The sequence below is a fragment of the Prionailurus viverrinus genome, unplaced genomic scaffold (assembly GCF_022837055.1).
Source record: "Prionailurus viverrinus isolate Anna unplaced genomic scaffold, UM_Priviv_1.0 scaffold_67, whole genome shotgun sequence".
Classification (NCBI taxonomy): domain Eukaryota; kingdom Metazoa; phylum Chordata; class Mammalia; order Carnivora; family Felidae; genus Prionailurus; species Prionailurus viverrinus.
Window position 1 is genome coordinate 740,900 of NW_025927629.1, and position 14,374 is coordinate 755,273.

Genomic DNA, 14,374 nt, shown 5'->3' on the forward strand with positions numbered 1-14,374 from the left:
GCGAGCATCTGGAGTCTCTAGGATCGGGCCATACATAGACTGCTTACGCTCCTTCCGAGAGAGCAGACAGGAAGGGACATGAGCTCAGTGCCGAGCTCACGCAGGGGACACTTGTGCTGACCACATGCTCCGGCTCACGCCTCTCATCCCAGCTTGAGTAGCGAGGGCACCACCCTTCACTTTGGTGTCCCCGTTTATATGACACATGGGGTCACCTATAGGAGTCAGTGGGAGCTTCTGGAAAGTGGATTTCCAGAAATGTAGGTGTAGCCCAAAGTTCTGATCTCTGATCTTACTGGAAGATTCCACTTTAAAATTTTTATTTGCTTTGAATTTGGAAACCCAGACGTCTACTCTGGCTCTAGCCTGTGAGGCCCGGAGTAGGAGAGGGAGGGAGGGCGGGCCAGGGGGGCCCTCTGGTGAGTGGGTCTTGTTAACCTGCCCCCCTCCCCCCCCCCCCCCCCCCCCCGCCCACTGCAGGAAGCAGGAAGCAGGAGCTTCCAGAAGGGAGTCCAAGCAGCAGGGGCAGAGATGAGGAGGTCCCCCTTGCTTGCAAAGGCTCAGGACGACCCTGTGCCCCCGTGGGTTCCGGGCCCAGGGCCCCTGAGTGTTCAGCCCCCCAGGCCGGGCCACCGTTCACCTGCCACGTGTGTGGCAGGACTTTCAGGAAGCGCTCCAACCTGCACAGCCACCAGTTTGTGCACAATCCCCACAAGACTAACAGCTGCGGCCAGTGTGGGAGGTCGTTCCGGAACCCCAGGGACCTCAGCTACCACAGGCGCATGCACCTGGGGGAGAGGCCCTTCTGCTGCCCGCTCTGTGACAAGACCTACTGCGACGCCTCGGGGCTGAGCCGTCACCGCCGTGTGCACCTGGGCTACCGGCCCCACTCCTGCGCCCTCTGTGGAAAGGGCTTCCGGGACCAGTCTGAGCTCAAACGCCACCAGAAGACCCACCAAAACCGGAAGCCGGTGGCCAGGGACTGGAAGCATGTTGTGAGCCCTCCAGGCTCCAGCGCTCTGTCTTGGGAGCCCCTGGACAGGAGCCAGGCAAGCAGCCGGGAGCCCGCATCCGGGACCCAAAAACCTGTATTTGGAACCAAGGGTCCTGTAGCTCAGACCCAGCCACCTGCAGACAGGAAGCAGGCGATCGCTGTGAAGTCTCGGGCACCGGCCACAGCAACCCCGGGGCCTGAGACAGGGACCCAGGAGCCTGACACCAGAGCCCCCTGCCTGGACACCAGTCCCCCAGCGAAGCCTTCAGGACTCCACGTCTCCTCTGGCCCTCGCTGCGCCCCGACGCTGAGCGGGAGAGCCTGTCCATCCAGCCACCACAAGGCCCACGTCACCGAGCCACGCTGCTGCTTCCGCTGTGGCAAGGCCTTCGGGTCCCTGTCGGGGCTGGCCAGACACCAGCACACGCACTGGAGGCAGCAGGTGTACCGCTGCCCCGCCTGTGACGTCTGCTTCGGGGACAAGGAGGGCCTCGTGGGCCACTGGGGGGCTTCCAAAGGCAAGGACCCGTGTCTGGGCAGCCCCCACGCGTGCCGGGCGATCCTGGCCCAGTGGCTTGGCTTCTTCCGAGACACCTCCCCTTTGGCAGGAAAGGAGACAGTTGTGCCCCGGGATCTGGGCCCTGGGCCCCCAGGAGAGGGCAGGGGGGAGGGGAGAGGGGGTGCAGAGCCGAGAAAGCAAGTGAGGCCGTGAGGGTCTCAGGACATGAAGAAGCAGCCGTTCTGTGCGCCTGCGTTTCCTAGTCCTGACCTCCGGGCACAGGAAGGGGTGAGGGGTCACGAGGGAAATGCAGAAAGGAACAGGGGTGAGCAGTGGTTCATGGAAACCTGTATTATCATTACTTAGCACCTGCTTGTTTCTTTGTGTCTGACAGACCATCAAGTAGTAATTGTTGCGGAAAACAGTGGAGGCTCTGATGGATGGGAGGGAAGGGGGCTGCGGGCCACGTCCGGGCTCCCCAGGGTCTCCAGCAGCTCGCTCACTCAGCTCTCATGGTTTGGACCCTTCCTGCCCCTTCCCGCAGCCCTCCACCTCTCTGCCCTGCCCCTCAGGACTGGCATCTTGAAAGAAACAACCACCATTTTCGAGGTTAGAGCACTGGAATGTGCAACAGGGGGGTCCTGGTCACAGTCCGAGGCTGAGAGCCTGCTGCCTGTGTCGCTGTCCAGCTCAGGTGACCTCATCGGGGAGAGGAGCGCCCGCCTGGCTGTGGCCAGAGGGGGCTTCCAGACGGAAGACAGGACAGGAGAGACGAGGGGACAGAAAGGCCACGACAGAAGGAAACGCAATCCCATTGGCAACTCCGAGCATTCCTGGAAATGCAGATTGGAAAGTCCCTGCAGCGAGGAGGCCAATGAGTGTTCAACATGGGGGATCCGCATCCTGAGGGCCGGTCCATGGGCCAGTCCAGCTCAGAAGGGGTTTCCTGGAAAGAGGAGACAGTGACTTGAAAATCTGTCAGTGGTTACAATCACCAACCCATTAAACCCGAGGACAGGGAAAGCCCTGGCGAAGCCTCTCTCCTCCATGGTTGGTCTTGGAGGTGAGGTGCCAGGTGGCTGCTGGACAGTGTGGGAATTGGGCAGTGTGTGGGAGAGGCCCCTGCCTCCCCCTTGGGGTCGCTCAGCTGCCCCCACTTCCTTTTTCTGCCTTCCTGGCCTTTGGTTCTCAGCTTACAAAAGGAAGAAAGGAAGAAAACTTACTTAGCTCTTCAAGAAATTGCCCTGAAAAAAGAGAGAGAGAAATGGGTGACCGGTGGAAGATGACGGGCCCCCTCCCCACATAGTCCCTGAGGAGTCTGGGGTTGGCCTTGGGGACACAGGGGCGACAAAATCCGGTTCCCTGCATCTTAAGCCCTGGTCCCACTCTTTCCCTGTTCGGGGATGACCTGGTGCCCCATTGCTCTGGTCACCCTTGTGGCCCTGTGCACCTGCCAGTCTTCGATGCAGCCAGTTGTAGCAGATGACCAGGGCAAGCAGGGGTCCGAGCACCGGCACCAGCGTGAACAGGGTGATCTTCCAGCAGGGCACCCTCAGGAAGTGCGGGTCTGGGTGGGTCACAGAACAAACGGGATTAACGACTATGTGTCCTTTGAGCCCCACCCACCCGCACTCCTTTCATTGTCTGCATTCTCAACCTGGGCTCCGGGAACCCACAGGGGTCTGCAAAGAGCTCAGGGCGTTTGTGAACTTGGGGGAGAAAAGCAGTATGTCATCAGCAGTGCCTGTGCCTTTATCGCCGGTGGAAACCACAGATGACTTTCATTCCCATTGGGGTTGTTGCTGACTTCTCAAAATGTTTGCCAATGTTTTGAAATTGTAACTTATTAGACCTGCTGCTACATTCTTATTTAAAGCATTTTTGTTATTTAAACATTCGTTACTATATTACAGATCACATGTTACTAAATGCAAATGTGTTTATATTTTGATACCTGTATTTCAATTCAGTGGTTCTCTTTGCAGTCCTCTGTGTTATGGTTTATGTGTACATTTAAAAACATTTTTCTGGAAAAGGGTCCATTAGACTTTGCCAGAATGCTGAGGAGATTCACGGGACAGAAAGAATCTGCATGAATCCTACAAAACAAAGATCTTGGTCCTCCCTGTTTGGGTTGCAAAGACGTGTCTGTGTGTGCACGTGTGCGTGTGGCCTGCACGCTGATGCGATGCCCTGGATGCTCGGATTGCCCGCTCGCGGCCGGGAAGGCTGCTCAGAGCAGGGCCCTGTGCTTTGCTTATGGCATCTTCCAATTTCTGCAATGTCCACACAACTACTGTTTGGGCCCTTCTGTTGCAGGCGCTCTCCTGAGGCCCTGGGCAGCCTGCAGTGGACAGAAAGGACAGAGACTGTTCTTGAGGGGCCAGCGTTCTGTCAGGCCTTGGTGGCTTCTGTCTCCCGGAGCCGTCAGGTACGGTTGCTTGTTCTGTGCTCTGGAAAGCTCATTTCCACCATGTGAGCTCAGGCGGTGACACATAAGTACTTTGTTCTCCAGTCAATTCTGTCGCCTCCCCGACTAGACCTCAAGTGTATGTACGAAAGATCGGCTTACCTCCCCTCTGTAATGTCTGAAAAGGGAAGTGATGTGCAGAAAGTCCCTGCAATTCCTACAGAACGGGTTAGCACGGAAGGCTATTAGCACGTTTGGGACAGAAACGTAACAGAAGAATTTGCTGTCAGCATCAATCCTACATGCAGACAGATGTGACTTATGCAGAGAGAGGAGAGGCAGAGGGCGGACAGGAGGCCAGCCAGGAGCCAGGCCTCTTATCACCCGGGTGACCCAGGGAACAGGGGCCCCAGCACTTACCGAAAGTCCGGTGGAGATTCTCTGAAAGGGAACACATGAGCCTGTGTTACTTAAAACTGTTTCTAGTGATACAGGGAGGGACTGCCTCCACCCCGGCTGACAGCAGGTTGGGGAAGCCAAGTTGGCGCAATTTAAATGCCACAGCCTTTCCGTGGGAAGGGGGCACTGGGAGGGTATCAGAGAAAATGGCCAAAACCAAAGGGAGGGGTGGCAGATGGAGCGAGACTGAAACTCACCTATCTCTGCCCGAAGTTTTCCTAAAACAGAGAAAGGCAGCATTTTTAGTGCCGGCGCTGGCATTGGACAGGGCCCCTTTGGCCCCTGGCAGCCGGGGGCCCTGGCTTTACTGTCGACCCTCCCCCGGAAGGCTCTCCGTTCCGAGGCCCCTTGGCCCCTCAGGGCTGTCACTTTGTAAATCTAAAGCCACTTCCTGTCTGAATGGGGACGGGAGGAAGGAAACCTTCAGGAGGACTGGTACTTAGAGGCGGGGTCCCAACTGGACGCTTTGCATCACAATATCCCCTGGGGCGGACGGGCGGCTTCCACCGCAGGCTGTTCCTGCTCCGCCACGTGAATGGAGGTCACCGGGTACCCAGGAGAATTCAAGGGGACAGAGGACCCCTTCATTGCTCCTGCCAGCGTGCCCTCCCCAGGGGTGGGATGGGGGACAGGGTCCTGTGTGTTGGCTTTGAGGACACCTGGAAGAGAAGGCTCTGCACGGACACTCGGGGCACAAAGGGACTTCTCGGACAGTGTTGGACGGAGAAGAAGGAGGAAATGTTTTGAGCACCTAGTACGTGGCGGGTCCTTACTAACCCTCCTCCAGACACAGACCCGTCCAACCCTGCAGCTCAGTCTCCCTGTGTGGTTCAGGTGAGGCCAGCTCTGCCCCCTACAAGGCGGTCAGCCTCAGTAAATACCGAACCTATCCGGGCCTCAGTGCGTCCTCTGTAAAATGGGCCGTCCTACATCGGGCCTACCTCAGAAGGAAATGCAAGGTCCTGTTACACAAACGAAAGCACCGGGCAAGACGTAAAACTTGTCATCGTGGAGTTTTGAACCCAGAACTCACTCAAAACCACACATCAGTCAACCAAGCTCTAGAGGCCAGCTGGGTTCAGGGAAGGGTCCCAACAGCCCACCGTGCAGCCTGTACCTCTCAGTCTGTGCTGCAGGCAGAGGTAGACGAGGCCCAGCGAGATCTGCAGGAGGAGCACGGGGAGGACAGCCATCAGGACCAGCACCCCGGGGTTGATCCAGTAGAAGGGATCTGAAAGGCAGAACCAGGCTGCACGCCCAACACCAGCACAGCGCCTGCGTGCGTCCAGCGGGCCAGGAACAAGCGTCTCCCGGGGTCAAAGAAGATGGAAGAGCTGAGCTTGGCCTCAAAGGAAAGGCAGGTTTGCTTCCAGGAAGGGCTGGTTATTGGCAGGGCTGTTCCCTAGGCCAGTCGCAGAGTTCTGAGAACCAGCTAAGACTCGGGCTGGGCCTCGAGGCCGCGGGGGTGACATAGAGAAAGGTTAAGAACCCGTCTCGTGGAGGGTTTGAGAAAGTAGCACCCACAGGGTTTATGAGTAGGGATGTGGTAGGGCCTTGGAGGGCCGGCCTCTGGCTTCCACCTACCATTTCCTTCCTGGGCTCTTGTTCCTTGGGACCCTTTGGGCCGGACTGATCTCAGCGTGCCCGGCTGGGGTCCAGCCCTTTTCTTGTTGCTACCCCCTCTGGGGGGCCAGATAAAGACCCTGCTGTCAAAGGTAGGGGCTAAGTCACTGCAGGCAGCTGGTCCAGGAGGCTTCTTAGGAAGAAAACCCTTGGAGCTGCAGGTCAGGCTGCGCGAATTGCTACGCTGACCAGAAGGAAGCGCCAGTCCCTGTCTCAAAGTTCTCACCAGCAGCCACCTGCAGTGGTTTAGTTAGCAGCTCGTGCTTTGCCCACCTCTGTCCCTTCCCACAGGGTTAGAACCACAGACAAGAAAGGGAGTGATACCAGCCTTTCTGAAGTGAAGCAGTAAGGACTCTATGAATGCCTGAAAAGTTAAACCGGAATCGGAGTGAACTTCCCTGGTTCACAAGAAAAGTGCAGGCAGACCACGTGATGAACGGTGTGGGAGACCCCACAGGACACAGGCGAGGGGTGGGTCCCTTGGGGTCAGACTCAAACTAAGCAACGTGAAGATATGTTTGTGAGGCGGTCGGGGGAATCCGAACACAGAGTGGGTATTGATGATGTTAAGGAATTTTTGTCAATTTTAGAAGGTATGATAAGAGTATTGATTTCTCTCTCATTCGAGGGATAGTTTTCCCCAGGTGAACTCCACCTGCACGTGGGGCTCATGACCCGAGTCACGTCACGTGCTGCTCCCCTACCCCATTCTCCTACATTCCCGAGCCTTTAGCCACGGGATGAGAATGCCGCCTGGGAGCCGCCTGCGGAGGGGGGCTGAGTGGGGTCGTGTGAAGCCGGCCGATTCTTGCCGACAGGTGGTACGGTCACTGCAGTGTTCGTCTGCCTCGTGTGCCCCCGACTTTCAACACCGGAGAGTTCAAAGACAGGGTCAGAGACAAGTAGTAAAACCACCAAAAATGGCAAGAAAAACATAAAGCTGGAAAGAGAGATCAAAGGCTGGAGAAGGAGGGGGTTTCCTTTCAGTCCTGGGTTCTCAGATTCCTGGCTCCCCAGGCGAGGCAGGCGGCCCGCATTTACTTGTAAATCAGTCTGTTTTCAGACTCTGAGGCCTGTGGACTCTGGGCTGGGAGAGGGGGCTGGAATGTGAGGATCAAAGGAGAACTTTCTCCCCCGAGGCGGTTTTGGTTTCTCTCCTTTCCCTTCTTCTCTCTTCTTTCTTTCTTTCTTTCTTTTCTTTCTTTCTTTTCGTCTGTCTTTTTCTCTTTCTTTCTCTTCCTTCCCTTTCTTTCTCTTCTTTCTTCTTTCTTTCTTTCTCCCTCCCTCCCTTCCTCCCTTCCTTTCTCACCCCCATTCTGTCTCTTGTTTTCATCCTTCCTTTCCTGTGGGGGAGGCAGACAGGAGGGGGAAGGATGGAAGGCAGCAGACTCCTCTTCCCTGCAGGTACAACCCCCCAGTAGACCAGCTGTGTGCACAACAATCTGTGGCTCACAAAGCCATCTTCACATCCCTGCCTCTTCTCCAGAAACAGTGCTTTGTTATCACGCATACAATGCCACCTCCTGGTCCCGGCACAGCACACAAAAGTAAACGATTGTCTGAAGAGCCAGTGGGGAGGAGGGGAAGGGCCTGAAGCCCGGGCCCTTGAAACATTTTTGTTCTTCAACAGGAAAGCCCCCTCTCTCTCTGCCTCACCCTGTCCACGTCTTCACCAGCCTGTGATAACGCCAGAGAACAAATGCCGAGTCACCCGTCATACAAACGGGAGAGGAGGCTCTGAGGAGGGGTCGTGCTCAAGGCATGGCTGTCACTTCCTGGGGTCGCGCTCACTTCGTTTGCTTATCCACCTGGACCACGTTTGCCAAGCATGGGGTTTTCAGTGATGTTCCTTGTCTGAGGAAACACCACAAACACATCCACTGAGGGATTCATCCTACTGGGGTTTGGTCATTTTGACTCGTTAGGAATGACGCCTTTGTTTATAACAAATGCAGGAGAACATTCCAAACACTCGACCAACTTCCAGATTATTCACAATCCCATTTGGTGGCACGAAATAATCAGAAATGAATTATTTTGGATTTTGCTGCCTCTATTTCTCAGGTTTTTTATTTTGGGTTTTCTTTATCTAAAAAACTTTTCTTTAGGGGCGCCTGGGTGGCTCAGTTGGTTAAACGTCTGACTTCGGCTCAGGTCACGATCTCATGGTTTGTGAGTTCAAGCTCTGTGTCGGGCTCTGTGCTGACGGCTTGGAGCCTGGAGCCTGCTTCAGACTCTGTGTCTCCCTCTCTCTCTGCCCCTCCCCTGCTCACACTCTGTCTCTGTCCCTCTCAAAAATAAACATTAAAAGTTTTCAAAAGGGCCTTTAAAAAACTTTTCTTTAGGGGTGCCTGAGTGGTTTGGTTGATTAAGCATCCAACTCATGATTTTGGCTCAGGTCGTGAACTCACAGTTTGCGGGATGAAACCCCAGGTTGGGCTCTGTGCTGACAGCACGGATCCTGCTTGGGATTCTCTCTCTCTCTCTCTCTCTCTCTCTCTGCCCCTCGCCAGCTTGTGCTGTCTCTGTCTCTCTCAAAATAAATAAATAAACTTAAAAAAAACTTCTTAAATTTTCTTTCTACATACCCACATACTAGAAGCTCTTTTATACAGGTGCATAAATATGATCACGTGGAAAATTATGGTCTCCCCTTTGCTTGGATCTCACTGTTCTCCCTCCTCTCCCCTCATCCCCCAAAGTGAACCACATTCCCTGAACTTTCTTATGGGTTTTCTCTCATATCCTACTGCAATACATCTGTATCTACATCTACACTCAAACCATGAGGTCCTGCGTTTGTTTCCTACATTTCGTAGCTTGCTTGTATCCTTCAGCAGTGCGTAATGGCCTCAAAGCCAGCAGCGTGGTCCTGAAACAGTATTTTCTTTTCCTTTCTTTTAGGTTTATTCAGTTATTATTTTGAGAGACACAGAGATAGAGTGAGAGGGGGAGGAACAGAAAGAGAGAGAGAGAGAGTCCCAAGCAGGCTCCGTGCTGTCAGCCGAGAGCCCGACTTGGGGCTTGAACTCACAAACCGTGAGATCGTGACCTGAGCCCAAGTCAAGAGTCGGACACGTATCCGACTGAGCCACCCAGGCACGTGATGCCTCTCCCGGGACTGAGGTGCTTGGTTGGGGGATCTCATGTCAGCTGCGAGGAGGACTGGAGTCCCCGCCCCGGCGGTTGGGACACCACTCACCCTCCACTTTGAGCTCCATCGCGGCCTCCTCCTGGTAGGAATGGTCCCGGAAGAAGCAGGTGAAGCCTCCTTCATCTGAGAACCTGACCTTCCGGATCCTGAGGGTCACCTTGCCCTCGCCCATGTTGTCCTTCAGCAGCTCCGTCCGCCCCCGGTACTCGGGGGCCTGCTCCGCGTCCTGATCCCGGCCGTTGCGGTAGAGATGGACCACCCTGGAGAAGGGGGGCCGGTACCACCCCACCTCCATGCCCGTGGCGTTCTTCCCCGGGTGCATGCGGCACGGCAGCTCTGCTTCATCCCCCACCAGAGCCCGGATGGGGTGGCCGGGTCCTATGACCCTGAACTGTCCTGTCCAAGACACCCAAGAGAAGAGAGTGGGTGTCAGAGGGAACTGGGACGCACGGGCCAGTCTCGGGGGGGCCCCTCTGCAGCACTGAGGGGAGACGCCGGCTTTTACGTGGGATCCTGGAAGCAGGGAGCCGCGGCCTACAGAGGAGCCAGAGGGGCCCCGGGCGGGAGGGACGTTCTGGCGTGTGGTCGCCCTCCTGCCGGCATGGGCATCGTGGACTCTCCAGCCTGGCCTGTGGGTCCCGTCGCGGGCAGTGGCCCAGCACCTGGCGGTTTCCCTCTCAGGAGGGGGGTGGGGAGCCCCCTGTTTGAACCAAACCAAGCTGTCCCCACTCTCCCCTGGAGGGTTTGCCTCCCCCCCCCCCCCCCCCCCCCCCACTGCCTCTCGGTCCTGCGTCCTTGTCCACACCCTGTGCCCAGAGCTGGTTCCACGGCCTCCCTCCGGTCTGTGCCTCAGCCCACGCTCCCAAACCTCTCCCCTTGGAAGGTGTCAGCCAGCCTCCCAGCTGCTGCTTCCTCCACGACACACGCAAGGACTTGGCCAGGGAGAGCAGGACTGGGCCTCCCCGTTGGCGGCTCCCTGAGGTCACGCGTCTGTCTTCGGTCTCTCTACTTCTGCCAGCACAGGACAGCCAGGCTCCGCTATAAACCCCGGCCAGCGCTCAAATGTGTGCAGGAGGGTTCTCGAGCACGACAACAGCATACCTCTGGACACTGGCAGAGATTTCTCAGGGGACGGGAACTACCGTGTGATATACCTCATCGTGCCTGGACAGCAATCCAGGAGCTGTTACCAGTGTCTGCCCGTTCGGTTGGCAAGAGACCCCAGCTGGAAAGTTGGGTCAGAAAGAGGTCAAGGAAGGCCCGGGTGAAGGCCGCGCTGTGGGCTCTGGGGTCTCTTCTGAAGCTGCAGCCGGCCAGCGAGGCTTTCCAGGGAGGGGGCCGGGTCAGCACGGCCGCGCTGGACAACGTGAGGATGACTGAAGGAGGTGAGCCCCGGGAAAGCAGATGTTCTGCTGTTGGTCTCCCTGGGCCTCCCCAGAAATAAAGAGAACTCTTACCTGCGTAGCTGAAGGACAGCTGGAGGAGGAGGAGGAGGAGGGAGGGAAGGCTGGGTGGAGGGGAGCTCCATGCGCTTGCCATCTGCACTGTGACTGGGGACAGAGAGCCCCTGCAGAGAGGTGTCCCCTTCCTCTGACAGAGCCCGAGGGGAGGACCCGGGTGGCCCGGAGCAGCCCCGGAGTCGCCCCTGCCAGGCACTTACACAAAAGGGCTACTGACCAGGGGACGCCAGGGTCAGCCTTCCCCACCCCCTCCGAGCCGCGGAGAAGAGGCTGCCTGGTACTGGGCCTCCGCCCGCCCCTCCTGCCAGAAAGGCTTGTCCGCGGGCCAGTGAGGCTCCTGCAAGCCCCCTCTTCCTGGCCAGCAGGGGCAGAGGGTTATCATTGGCTTTTGGAAAAGGAAGGACATTTCTGCTGCCTCATGAGGTCATGGCCAGGCCTCTCTCCCTGCCCTCTCAGCTCCTCTCTCCGACACAAACCCAAGCTCCTGCCTCACTCTCAGGTGTGTGCCCGACCCATTCCCAGAGAATATGTTTTAGAAGGTCATGAACGAGCGCCATGAAGGCGGCCTGAGCTCAGAGAGGCCGACGTGGAAGAAGGAAGTTCGCGGAGGTAGGTGGCTGGCAGTCAGCGTAGCCGCCCAGGACCCGTCCCCCAGGCTTGGCATCATGCTCCGATGGCCTCTGTGCCACTGGGGAAAGGGGAGACGTTGAATGGAAATACACCTTTCTCCTTACCCTCAGAAGCAGCTGCTCACTGAAGGGTGAAACTAGTATCATCACTGATTGGAGAACAAAAACAAGAGGAAAAAAATTAAACTTCCTTACAATTGCAGCCCATCGACGAGTACTTGAAACAGCCACCTTCCTCTGGAAGCTCAGCGGCCCCCAGGTTCCTACTTTGCTGGAGGCAAAAGGCAACCTTAGCTGGACATCAGCCAACATCCACTTTGACATATAAAATTCCTTTGGGAACCTTCTTTACCTCCCCCTCCCCCCCAAGGTATATGCCTGCAATCATCCTCCAGGCTTATGGCCGCTGATACACAGCGGGAGGGTCTCAGGACCCAGGTTTCGCTCCACTGTAGTCAGTGACCTAACAGCAGCTAGCCCCTCAAGGCCCTGGGAACCTTGCTCCCAAATTCCTTACAGACTTACGCTGTCCCTGACCCCCTCCCAAGCTGAGGGTATGTAACCTGTCACTCCTCACAACCCCCCAACCGCCCATGGGGCCTGTCCTCGTGCTTTCGTGAAACCATCTTCTCTTTTTCTTTCTGGACTGTTCACTCCTCACCCCAACATTTCCACATCAGTCACCAAATTTGAAAAACATATTTGCCAATCTTGAAGCAAGGCTGGCTCACCAATAAGAAAACAAGGTCAGGAGGGACAGTTCAAAGCCATGTTGTCCAATACAGTAATCACTAGCCACAAGTGGCCATTCGAATTAAAATGAAATAAAATTTAAAATTCAATTCCCTGATTCACTAGCCTTGTTTCGAACATGCAGCTAGTGGCTAACACATCGGACAGCACAAGTAGGGACTATTTCCATCATCACAAAAAGTTATATTGGGGGGCGCCTGGATGGCTCAGTCGGTTGGGCGTCCGACTTCAGCTCAGGTCACGATTCCGCGGTCCGTGAGTTCGAGCCCCGCGTTGGGCTCTGGGCTGATGGCTCAGAGCCTGGAGCCTGCTTCGGATTCTGTGTCTCCTTCTCTCTCTGCCCCACCCCTGTTCATGCTCTGTCTCTCTGTCTCAAAAATAAATAAACGTTAAAAAAATTTTTTTAAAAAGTTATATTGGGGGCGCCTGGGTGGCGCAGTCGGTTAAGCGTCCGACTTCAGCCAGGTCACGATCTCGCAGTCCGTGAGTTCAAGCCCCCCGTCGGGCTCTGGGCTGATGGCTCAGAGCCTGGAGCCTGTTTCCAATTCTGTGTCTCCCTCTCTCTCTGCCCCTCCCCCGTTCATGCTCTGTCTCTCTCTGTCCCAAAAATAAATAACGTTGAAAAAAAATTTTTTAAAAACAAATAAATAAAAAGTTATATTGGGCAGCACCGCTTTCTGGTTTTGTGGGAGGTGAGCCCCAGGAGCTGGGAGAACAGACTGGTAGGGGGTGGGGGAGGCTGGGTCCCTTCCCACTGCAAGGCAGCTGGATTGGGCTGCTCTGGGGCTGGGGGGGGGGGTGGCGTGAGAGTCCAGGGTTGCAGGGGTGAGTCAGATGGGAAGAGGAGCCTCTGTGCTTGCCCCACTGCCTCCTCAGTGGGGTTCGCCCTTTCTGAAACCAAAGTATCCTGCAACAATTCTCTTCCTCCTGCACATCCGGGAGGGAGAGCTGAGCCCAAGCTCATTCCCAGGGCGGAGCTTGGGGTCATGGGGTGCCTGAAATCACCCGCTGTCAAAGCTGGGTGGGAGATCAGGTGGGCTGCAGGGTCTGGAGAGCAGAGAAGCCAGGCCATCGAAGCCACTTTGGAGAATTAACAGCAAAGGCCACAAAACCCTTACCGAATGCCTCCACTTGGTGGTGCCCTGAGTGGTTTCCATGTGTTAATGCATCCGACCCTTAAACAGTAACACAATGTTAGATTATTATCACTTGTCTTCACAGATGAGGAAATGGAAGCACCCAAGTTAAGTGAGGCGCTCAGGGTCACGCACCTCGGGCTGGCGTCGAGCCGGGTGTTCTATCCCAAAGCCAGTCACGTCACCTCACTCACCTGCAAGCCCTCGACTACCTGAGATCCTGGAGCTGGGCAGCTATCCCGTGGACGACGGGGTCTTGGGGCAGAGGTGACCTCAACAAGGGGAGGGGCCACCGGCAGAAAGGAGGCCAGTAGTGTCGCCATTTGCAGAAGTGTGGGTGTGGGGGCATCAGGCCCGTGAGGTGAAGCCGCCCTGTGTTGGTCAGAGCCGGGCATTCCTCTCAGCACTTAACTGTCACCTTCCCTGAGTTTGCGCAGCACACATTATGTGACCTCACGGGCATCCTCGGGTTGTTTTTGTATGCATCTCTCTGCAGTATTTCCATTCAGTCTACACCTCTCCCCATGTTTGCTAACAGGCCAGGTCCACGGTCACGTGTGCAGAAACACACCCTAAATACAGCATGTGTGTGTGTTAAGCAAGCTGCTTGCTGTCTGCAGGCGAAACACGCAGCACTCCCTACCTGGATGTCTAGGAACGCCGTGTGCTGTAAAGTCCTCCGGACCACGTGCAAAGTATGTAAACATGTATCCTACACGAAGGACCCTAGAGGCACTGCTCTGCTTCTTGTGTTTGCTGAGCAATGTGTAATCCCACATTAATGAATACCCGAGCTCTCTCGGGTCTTCCAAGTATTAATTCTTGTTTATTTGGTTATTCATAAGCATTTGTTTCAAAATCCAAAGGTACAAAATAACATACCTTGAAAACCTCCCCCCGCCCCCAGCCATCCAGAACCACCTTGTTCCCCTTCGCCACATGCCCAACATGGGGCTTGAACTCACTACCTCAAGATCAAGAGTCCCATGCTCTACCAACTACGGCAGCCAGGTGCTCCATGAATGGTAACAGTTTATCTCAGAGATCTTTCCATACAAGTGCCTGAAGAACAAACTCATGCCCTACAGCTACGCAGTATTCAATTGCATGGATGTACCAAACTTACCTTTCCCAGAACATTCAGGTTATTTCAGCTTTTTAAGTGTCTATTTCATTGGGTTACAGTAAAATGTATTCAGTTAATATAAACGCACAAATATTTCATAGGAAAAACCCTCTGTGTCACGCTTCATATTA

General features: G+C 55.6%; 2 protein-coding genes across 5 annotated transcripts in view; one reads left to right on the forward strand and one right to left on the reverse strand.

Annotated features, from left to right (window-relative positions):
• Positions 1-3,580, forward strand: part of ZFP57 (ZFP57 zinc finger protein) — a 23,029-nt gene extending 19,449 nt beyond the window's left edge. For all 4 annotated transcript variants that reach the window (XM_047848510.1, XM_047848512.1, XM_047848513.1 and 1 more), the window contains exon 6: positions 481-3,580. In XM_047848510.1, the coding sequence (XP_047704466.1) occupies positions 481-1,706 (1,226 nt within the window). In that variant the 3' untranslated portion in view covers positions 1,707-3,580. The remainder of the gene's footprint in view (positions 1-480) is intronic.
• MOG (myelin oligodendrocyte glycoprotein) lies at positions 2,682-10,678 on the reverse strand. The gene is made up of 7 exons (XM_047848508.1): positions 10,597-10,678; positions 9,188-9,535; positions 5,480-5,593; positions 4,560-4,580; positions 4,324-4,344; positions 2,944-3,060; positions 2,682-2,737 (listed from the first exon to the last, which is right to left on the reverse strand). The coding sequence occupies exons 1-7, from the start codon at positions 10,676-10,678 to the stop codon at positions 2,682-2,684; spliced, it is 759 nt and encodes a 252-aa protein (XP_047704464.1).
• Between the last annotated feature and the right edge of the window lie 3,696 nt (positions 10,679-14,374).

Excerpts from the sequence above, each read along its gene's own strand:
- MOG (XM_047848508.1), bottom strand. The coding sequence starts at position 10,678 with ATGGCAAGCGCATGGAGCTCCCCTCCACCCAGCCTTCCCTCCCTCCTC. Across the intron at positions 5,594-9,187 it reads GATGGAGCTCAAAGTGGAGG|ATCCCTTCTACTGGATCAAC; the intron begins GTGAGTGGTGTC and ends TCTGCCTTTCAG. Across the intron at positions 4,581-5,479 it reads CCTGCAGCACAGACTGAGAG|GAAAACTTCGGGCAGAGATA; the intron begins GTACAGGCTGCA and ends TCTCTGTTTTAG.